Source organism: Boleophthalmus pectinirostris, unplaced genomic scaffold, assembly GCF_026225935.1.
Source record: "Boleophthalmus pectinirostris isolate CB_2022bp ecotype Guang Dong unplaced genomic scaffold, ASM2622593v1 HiC_scaffold_4, whole genome shotgun sequence".
Lineage (NCBI taxonomy): Eukaryota > Metazoa > Chordata > Actinopteri > Gobiiformes > Gobiidae > Boleophthalmus > Boleophthalmus pectinirostris.
In genome coordinates, this window is record NW_026571353.1 from 17327771 (window position 1) to 17337144 (window position 9374).

The 9374-nt window shown below is 38.3% G+C and overlaps 1 protein-coding gene across 1 annotated transcript in view; it reads left to right on the forward strand.

Annotated features, from left to right (window-relative positions):
• Window positions 1-9158, forward strand: part of gfpt1 (glutamine--fructose-6-phosphate transaminase 1) — a 26302-nt gene extending 17144 nt beyond the window's left edge. The window contains exons 3-20 of the mRNA XM_055161919.1: window positions 80-187; window positions 381-488; window positions 566-691; window positions 770-828; window positions 901-1035; window positions 1117-1178; window positions 1266-1345; window positions 1426-1534; window positions 1624-1787; window positions 2246-2341; window positions 2486-2583; window positions 2735-2855; window positions 4446-4603; window positions 5710-5824; window positions 6213-6340; window positions 6427-6594; window positions 7193-7354; window positions 7807-9158. Coding sequence (XP_055017894.1) covers window positions 80-187; window positions 381-488; window positions 566-691; window positions 770-828; window positions 901-1035; window positions 1117-1178; window positions 1266-1345; window positions 1426-1534; window positions 1624-1787; window positions 2246-2341; window positions 2486-2583; window positions 2735-2855; window positions 4446-4603; window positions 5710-5824; window positions 6213-6340; window positions 6427-6594; window positions 7193-7354; window positions 7807-7851 — 2042 coding nt within the window. The 3' untranslated portion in view covers window positions 7852-9158. The remainder of the gene's footprint in view (window positions 1-79; window positions 188-380; window positions 489-565; window positions 692-769; window positions 829-900; window positions 1036-1116; window positions 1179-1265; window positions 1346-1425; window positions 1535-1623; window positions 1788-2245; window positions 2342-2485; window positions 2584-2734; window positions 2856-4445; window positions 4604-5709; window positions 5825-6212; window positions 6341-6426; window positions 6595-7192; window positions 7355-7806) is intronic.
• Window positions 9159-9374: the final 216 nt, after the last annotated feature.

Here is a 9374-nt window from a genome sequence, read left to right on the forward strand (position 1 = left end):
GAAATACCTTGTGATAATGATGTATTTTTTTCAAGGGGATAATTAAAGTGACTTGTCTTATCTATCCCCCTCCCCAAAGGAATTTTTGCCTATCTCAACTACCATGTGCCAAGGACTCGAAAAGAGATCCTTGAGATTCTCCTCAAAGGCCTGAGGCGTCTGGAGTACCGTGGTTATGACTCTGCTGGTAAGAATTACAATAGAAATGCTCAAGCCCCAGACTGAGCCATAAAAGATTAAGATTTGTTTTAGTTTCCCAATTAAATAACATGTCTGTTAATTAATAGCTATGCTAAACATAATATTGCTAGTTTACAGTTTACCTGGTCTAGTGAATGATGGTGCAGGGTATTTTAAGTTTTAATTTTTGTTTTTGGCAGGTGTGGGCATTGATTCGGGAAACAGCAAAGAATGGGAATCAAATGCAAAATGTATTCAGCTGATTAAACAACGTGGAAAAGTAAAGGCTCTTGATGAGGAGATTCACAGTAAGGAAATGTTGGGCACTTTAATGTTTTCATCCCACTTCTGCTTTTAAATGTTTTCTTTGCGTCTGACCTTTTAGAGCAGCAGGATCTGGACCTTGATGTTGAGTTTGATGTTCATCTCGGCATCGCACACACCCGATGGGCCACTCACGGAGTGCCGAGCCCAGTTAACAGCCATCCACAGAGATCAGACAAGAGCAATGGTAAACAATTGAATAAAGCATTGAGCTCCCATCAGAAAATTGTCTTTCAGTTAGTATTGTATTATGTGTTATTTTCAGAGTTTATTGTCATTCACAATGGAATTATCACCAACTACAAAGATCTGAAGAAATTTCTGGTAAAAAGAAATGTTTTATGTGACATTTACTGATTTTCTTTAAAAAGACACTAACTTAAAGTTTGTTTACAGGAAAGCAAAGGCTACGAGTTTGAGTCAGAGACAGACACAGAGAGCATTGCTAAACTGGTGAAGTACATGTATGATAACAGAGAGAGTGATGACATCAGCTTTGCTACACTGGTGGAGCGGGTGATCCAGCAACTGGTAAGAGCCTCATAATGCCATACTATACATTAGAGACATCAGAGATTATCAGTCTAAAAAGTTTCAATTGTTTGCTGTCAGGAGGGAGCTTTTGCATTGGTCTTCAAGAGTGTCCATTACCCAGGAGAGGCAGTCGGCACAAGGTACACATTTAGCCATGCTATAAACTCTTACCAGATTAATTAATCTTGTCCTGAAAAAAAAACATTTCATGTAACTTTTGTTTTTAGGAGGGGAAGCCCTTTGTTGATGGGAGTTAGAAGTGATCACAAGCTGTCCACTGACCACATTCCAGTGCTGTACCGCTCCTGTATGTAAAAACATCTAGTATTGGACACAATTTACTTTATATTTATTAATTATTCACTCACTATAACTCCTTTTTTAAAGCTGGAAAAGATAAGAAGAGCTGCAGCGCTTTGCCGAGGACAGACCAGGACACCTGCCTGTTTCCTGTTGATGAGAAAGCTGTTGAGTACTACTTTGCTTCTGATGCCAGGTAATGACCGAATTTATTACAGTTGCTCTATCGTATCCTTTTAAGGATACTATAGCAAAGTAGTTTCAAATTGTCATTTGTCTTTGCAGTGCAGTGATTGAACACACAAATCGGGTCATCTTCCTGGAGGATGATGACGTTGCTGCAGTTATGGATGGTAGGCTGTCAATCCATAGGATCAAACGTACAGCTGGAGACTACCCAGCCCGGGCCATCCAGACCCTGCAGATGGAGCTGCAGCAGATCATGAAGGGTGAGAGTTCACATTATATCGATGCATAACTCTGTTACATTTACATTCCTTTGCCTTGCCATTTTGTTAACAACCTTGTTATTACCCCATGGAATTGTCTAGTTGTGTTCTTCAGGAGGCAATAAACCTGTCACCTTCCAGCAATCTTTGTCTATAGTAGTAATTTTGTGTGCCCTCGAGATATAGGTGACCTAGTGCACAGTGACCCTTTGGACCTAAACCAAAATGCTGTCATTCTGTGATGCCTAAAATTATGTGCCTTTAACATCAAACAATTTCTGTGATTTACTTATGTATTTTCCCTTGTAATCCAGTAGATGGCAGTGGTAAAAAGTTTCGTCAAAATTCTTCAAAAGCCTTTACAAAAAATTTATCCTGCTTTTATAGCATTTAAAGGCCACTATTTACAATTTTTTTTTTTTTCCTCTCTCGCTTGCTTTTTTTTTTTTTTTTTAAAGGAAACTACAGTTCTTTCATGCAGAAGGAAATCTTTGAGCAGCCAGAATCTGTGGTTAACACCATGAGAGGAAGAGTAAATTTTGAAGACAACACAGGTTAGGAATGGATCTCTGCTGAGATTACGTAAAACACAAAACTGCAGTATTCATTTTCTTATTGCTGTTGCTGATTTGCATTTATTTTCCCACATAATTATGAATAATTAACCTAAAATTGATTGGCTGCTGTTGTTTTTACAGTGACACTTGGTGGACTGAAAGACCACATCAAAGAGATCCAAAGATGCAGACGCCTGATCCTTATTGCTTGTGGCACTAGTTACCATGCCGGTGTAGCAGTGAGTAAAGCCTAAAATAGTGGTTTTATTTTAATTGCAATGGCTCTGTTTAGTGATACACTCTTGACTGGGTAAACTTTAACTGCTTTATATTACAGATGTGAGCGTTTTGCACTACTCTGTTTAATACCATGCTTTGCCTTTATATCAGACTCGCCAGGTGCTAGAAGAGCTGACTGAGCTGCCTGTGATGGTGGAGCTGGCCAGTGATTTCTTGGACAGAAACACTCCTGTGTTCAGAGACGACGTCTGTTTCTTCATCAGCCAATCAGGTGAGAGGACAGACTAAAGTACCATTAAATGAATCTTGTCCAACAATCTGCTGTGCGATGTTTTTACACCAGGGGTCTCCAAACTTTTTCTTCCGGTGAGCTACCTTTACAAAAAGAAAATGCCAAAGAGCTACTAATTTTAGCAGTCACAAAAAATTTTGCATAGAAAAGCCTTAGATGGGGAACAGTTAGATACTTATAAAACATAAACCTTTATCCATTTATTAGTGCACAAAGTTAGGCATCAAAATGATACATTTACAATAGCAGTTCATCAAGTTCAAGTCACTCAGCACAATATGTATAATTCAGAAATCTTTTGGGGAGCTACTTAGAATGGAGTGGAGAGCTACTGGTAGCTCCCGAGTTACAGGTTGGAAACCCCCTACACACTCTAGATTTTTATTGTTTATTATTTTATTGCAATATTAAAGAAAATTTGAAAATATACCTAAACCCATTTAGTGTTTTTTTTTTATGATATTTGTACTTACTTGTTTTGAGTTATTTAAAGGTGGATTGTGTAACTTTTCTAGTGGAGCTATCCATGGAGATGTTATTGCTTTGTCTGGAAAGTTTCACAGTATGACATATACCTGTTGACCAAATCCGACCATGCTACAGGTCAGATCTGTGGAGAGGTGTTACAAACCAGGGCTAGGGACAAAGGAAAGATGTGATGTAAAGTAAGTGGCTTTTATAAAGTGAAAGTAAGTAAAAACAATAACAAAAAAAGGTGTTTTACACTCGATAAATCAAAATTTCCACATTTAACTAAACATCTCCTCCAATGGGGTAAGTATAAATCAAACAAAATACAACTGCCCAAGTGCTGAGCCACACTGGCAATAACAAAAAATAAGTCAATAATGACCCCTAGAGACAGAATACACACTTCACAGTAACAAGGGGAGGCAACGAGAGAAACGTCTATCAGTGAGAGTGAGGCGAACTGAAACTGAGATCAAGCCCGGAGGAGGGAGAGGCACACAGAACATTTATTGGGTGAAGCGATGGATGTGTAGAAAGGGGACTGGAGGAACGGGATGTTAATCAACCAACCACAGCACAACCCATGTCGGCACCAGCCCAACAGCAACGGAACCACACCCCACCAATCAGGTGTCAGGTACCACACAAGACGTGCAAATATGGAAGGCATAAGTGGTAAAACAAATGGGGAGCGACGGGCGAGGCGGACCGTGAGCCGCAACAAGAGACAACCCATGCTCACAGTCAGAATGGCTGTTTTTCTATGTATTTTTGAGCTATAAAACCATTTGTAATTTAATAAATGTAAAGTAGAGCTGTTTAATGTCATACTGAGGAACATTCTATGCAAAGCAGTGACATATACCTAGAAACAAGCAAGTGACGGGCCCCAACCAAAAAGTTACATATTGCACCTTTTTAAGTTGTAATCATGAGTTCTTCTTCCACTCTGCCTATTAGTTTTTAGTCACTGCAGATCCTCCTATAATTTTTCAAGTTGCGTTTTTTCATCCCAGTATACAGTGCACCACATGGCTCAGCCCAACTGCCCAATAGACCAAATGGGTCAAAGTCTGAGTGTTATTGTGGTTCTTGTAGGTGAAACCGCTGACACCCTGATGGCCCTGCGCTACTGTAAAGAGAGGGGAGCCTTGACAGTGGGCATCACTAACACAGTGGGCAGCTCCATCTCCAGAGAGACAGACTGTGGAGTCCACATCAACGCGGGCCCAGAGGTCGGAGTGGCCAGTACAAAGGTGAGCCCTAAATTTCTCTTTTTGCTGTTGATACATGTTTAACAAAGTATGACACAGCCTTTTGAAATGGATAATTGAATGCTATGTTGTAATGCACAGTTAGTTACTGTAAAGTGACGACATTATTTAGATCTGTTGCTAGATGTTGGACCATAATTTCTTGCATCATTTTAGTCCATTTGACACCCATTCACACTAAATTCAAGCCAGATGATTTTCTGTTTATTTTCATGAAAGCCTACATTTATTCTTCTCTGAGCTCAAAGGGAATTTAATGAAGTCTGATATTCTCCCCTAAAATGTCTTCAGTCAGATTTCATGATTTAAACTAATGTTATCCGCCTATTGTGACCAAATGGAGCGGGGTTTTGGCCATGCCTTTTGAATGAACGCAGCGCAGGGTGGGAGCGTGTCCCATCTTGGCTCTGTGCTCCAGAGTCTCTCAGACGCCCTCGTTTACTGCTGGGGCCACACACCCAAACTCAGCACGAGAACATTATCATCACCCCTCTCTAATGATTTGTGAGGGAGCATGCTTTCAGGCGTTCTCTTCCATTTTTGTGATAAAACTAATGCACTGCAGGAACTGTTTTCTTATTCAATTAACTATGAGCTTCATACTTCATTCTTAATATCCTGTATTCTCCTCGAGAAGCCCACTTTGAATAGCTAGAAAATTGTATCTTACTAATTATTTTTAAAAATTGTGTCATATTTGCAGCATATTGAGAGTACTGTCATAAGAAAACAGACACAGATTGATTGTTGGCTGTCAGTACAGTGGGTCTAGTTTAAATTTCTTGGCCTCTGTTGAACAGTTGAAGAAGGCACAAGAACGACAAATCATATACACAGGTGATACTACATTTAGTGCCTCACAGTAGGCTGTATTTTACTCCTGGAAAGGAAATCTTTGAATTTGATATATTACAGCTGTTCATGCCAACCAACAATAAAGGCATCTTGACATGTCTTGGCAAGTCTGTTGTCTCATCTGGACATTATTCTTCTGAATAAAAAAAAAAAACTGTTTATTGCCTTGTGAGTATTTTTCTGCCTAGCCTCATGGTTTCTGTAACGTAAACATGATCTTTTATGCTTTTCAGGCCTACACCAGTCAGTTCGTTGCTCTGGTCATGTTTGCCCTTTTGATGTGTGACGACAGGATTTCTATGCAGCCAAGACGCCGGGAGATAATCCAGGGGCTCAGGGTGCTTCCAGGTAAAAAAATATATGTACTACACGTGTGCTCTATTAGTTAGTTTCCATATGTGCATGCATTGCATTCCCATTAATGAAATTTCACTGTTAAAATTATGAAAAGGTAACTATTAATAAGAGGCGTTTAAAAGTATGGGGCAAGAGAAACGGAGCAAGGGTTGTCCACTGACTGCATGCCTTTGAATGATTTTCTGGATCAAAACCATATGATGGCATGTCCCTAATGTTAAACTAATAAGAAATGTCTGGACAATGTGCTGCACTCTGTCTAAAATATGAAATTAAGCAGTGTAGCTATGAATTTATGACTGCAACAGAAACATTTTTAGATCCAATTACTTGAAATTATACACGAAAAAGATGGTAATTGTGTTTTTGTCTACAACAGATTTGATTAAAGATGTTCTGAGTCTGGATCAGGAGATCAAGATATTGGCAGAAGAGCTTTACCAGCAGAAGAGTGTACTTATTATGGGCCGGGGATACCATTATGCTACGTGCCTGGAAGGAGCACTGGTAAACAATAATACCTAATGTCACAAAAAATGTTTAATATAATGTATATTGACTTTTGGATAACTGGATGTCATTGTGTTGTGTAGAAAATTAAGGAGATCACCTACATGCACTCAGAGGGTATTTTGGCTGGGGAACTCAAACACGGTCCTCTGGCTCTTGTGGATAAACTGATGCCTGTAATCATGATCATCATGAGAGACCACACCTACATCAAGTGTCAGAACGCTCTGCAGCAGGTCGTCGCCCGCCAGGTGAGACCTGTCATGCTCTTTAATTATTCATCTCTTTTACCATTTGTGCCTGGACTGCACACTGCATATGAGCCATGTAGATTTAAGCCACTGACAATAGCATTGTACATTGAACTGTCACAGTACTAAACTAGACTATAACTGCAGCCCTTGAATATGTTGGAATATGTAGCCCCCATTAATATCACTCATTTCTTGTCATCACATAAAATGACTATTCCAAGCAATAGCATTTAGTTTGCTATAGTTTAAGAAACTATGCTACATGTTAATGACAATCTACTGTTTCCAATTTCAAGTATAAATGATAAAAATTATTGGTTTTAAGAAATTACATGCTGAATATTTTTTCAATTAGTATTATCCTTTCATGCCACACAGTTAATTCCCCATCTCTCACTCTGTACAGAATGAGATCACTGATATAATGTGCCACAGATGCTGGGGTTTGTGGTGTTAAAGTCATTTACAATTTAAGCCCCTGAGACCCCCCCACAATTTTCAAGCTTTTGTTGAAAGAACCAATTCCTGGCTAAGTTTTTATTTCAAGCTTTTGTTTATAAAACCAATTCTTGACTAACTTGCTATTATTTCACAGGGTCGCCCGATCGTAATCTGTGACAAAGATGATTATGAGACGGCCAAGAACTCAAGCCGCACCATCCGAGTCCCACACTGTGTGGACTGTCTGCAGGGCATTCTGAGTGTGATTCCTCTGCAGCTGCTCTCCTTCCACCTGGCTGTGCTCCGAGGATATGATGTAAGTGATGACTGTTATTTTACCATTTTTAATCTGAGAATGAACTTTGGTGAAGCTTTAGGATTAGTATGAGGTATTGTTATCATCTTTTTAAAAAGATGCTTATTTCAGAATGATTCTACTTGTAAGAGCATGCAAGTCATTGCAAAATACTAATATCATTCTTTATTCAGTATCTTTATGCAGTATCTGCAGTTGTTTTAGTTTAGTTGTACAATGAGGCATTTCTTTCAAATAAAAAAAGCATAATTTTAATACATTTATCAGATATAAGTGGTGTAGAAGAATTCAAAACAGTTTATTTAAAATTCATACACCACTAGGTCATGATCACAAGGTCATATACCTGTTTTTTTATGAAACAAATAAGTATAGTAAGTGTTTTCTGAACTTGTTAAATGTTACAGCAGAAATCAGATAGGTGTTAAATATGTTTTTGTGTTTAAATCCAGGTGGACTGCCCCAGAAACTTGGCCAAATCAGTGACAGTGGAGTAGCCCGAAATACAGGCTGGTGATAATGACGTGTACAGCGCGCACAGTGCAACAGAATGAAGAAACCGCAGAAGGCTTTGTGTCCAGTTCATGACACTTTTATAGCAGTTGTTTTCTCAGAGGAAACATTTTTATCTGTAGTAACTCAATGTTTATGTCATATTATTGTTAAATGTGTTATCTAAGTGGCAAGGTCTGGGCTGACATCTTTACTTAAAACATATTTTAGCTTTTGTCATCTCTTCACTGGATGCTGGCTTTAATTATAAAAGCTCATTTTTCTAAGTGCAATGATTTGTAATGTTGATTGTTTTCCTTGGCAGCTAATTATTGTGTCTTTACTCCAGAGCAGTAAATGACTGTTTTTAATCATTCCAAACATCACAGCTGTAATGTGTGTATCTCAACCTGTGATGTTTCTGTTTTACTTGTTTTTACAGTACATTTACTGTATTTCATTCTGATCACCACACCATTTAATGTTGCCTTATGAGTGACTTTTCTTACTGTAAAGATTCTGTGCACATTTTATTTTTCTGGTTATAAGGTCTTGTTAAATGGCGGTACTGCACAATTTGAATCACACAGATTTGTTTCTACATATTTAATTCCTTAAAAATGTATTTGACTTTGTCTTGTTGCCTTTTTATAGAAGACTTTGTAGCCTGAAGGGTTTTAATGGCTATGAAATTCTTAACATGAAGTTACTACAAATATTCAGCCCACACCTTGCCAATGCCACATACACTTTGGTAACATTGGGACCATTTCTGTCATTATCTTTTATCTGTTGTAGTTTGTTATTCTTTTAAAAATATCATTTCTTTCATTTTGGTTACTTAAAGCAGAAATGGGAATGTTACATTTTAATTTGTTGGTGGTTGCAAAAGCAAAGTCCATTATTTTATTTTATTTTTTTCAAGGTGCAATTTCTCAAACCAAAATATGCATCCTTTGTAGCCAGTTGTGTTGATGCTGAGCAGACCTCTTAACTTCAAACCTCTTAACTTGGCAGGTTAGATGCAGCTTTGCATCTCTCTAGATACTCAAAGAAAAGATAAACATAGAATTGAGAACTGTAGCTTCTTCTATTTTATATTTAAATTGTTTACACCGTGACAATATTTTTTGTAATGGTTCTTTTCCATCAGTTTTTTTTTTTTTTTCATTTTTCCCACCTATCCTGAGCCTGTCTAATGGCTAAAACTGGGCATGTTACTGGTACTTGAGCAGAGTGTGGGGCTTTGGCCTCTGCTCTCTGACCTTTAAGATGATGAAGGGCACTGATACAATAAAGTGTCAAAAAGTTATTTCATCTTTATTTTTTGTTGAAATCACAATTATAATGCACTGTGCATGATGTGCACTTTTCACTTTATTATGAAGCACACAAACATTAGAATCCTGGACCTGGAGATTGTTAGGAATTCCAAGTGCCACAGTGGCACCTGGCAAGAACCCTTGTTGTGTCCTTTGGCAACAATGGTAAGAAAGTGGTGTGTGCGTGAGTGATGATGTGGCTACAA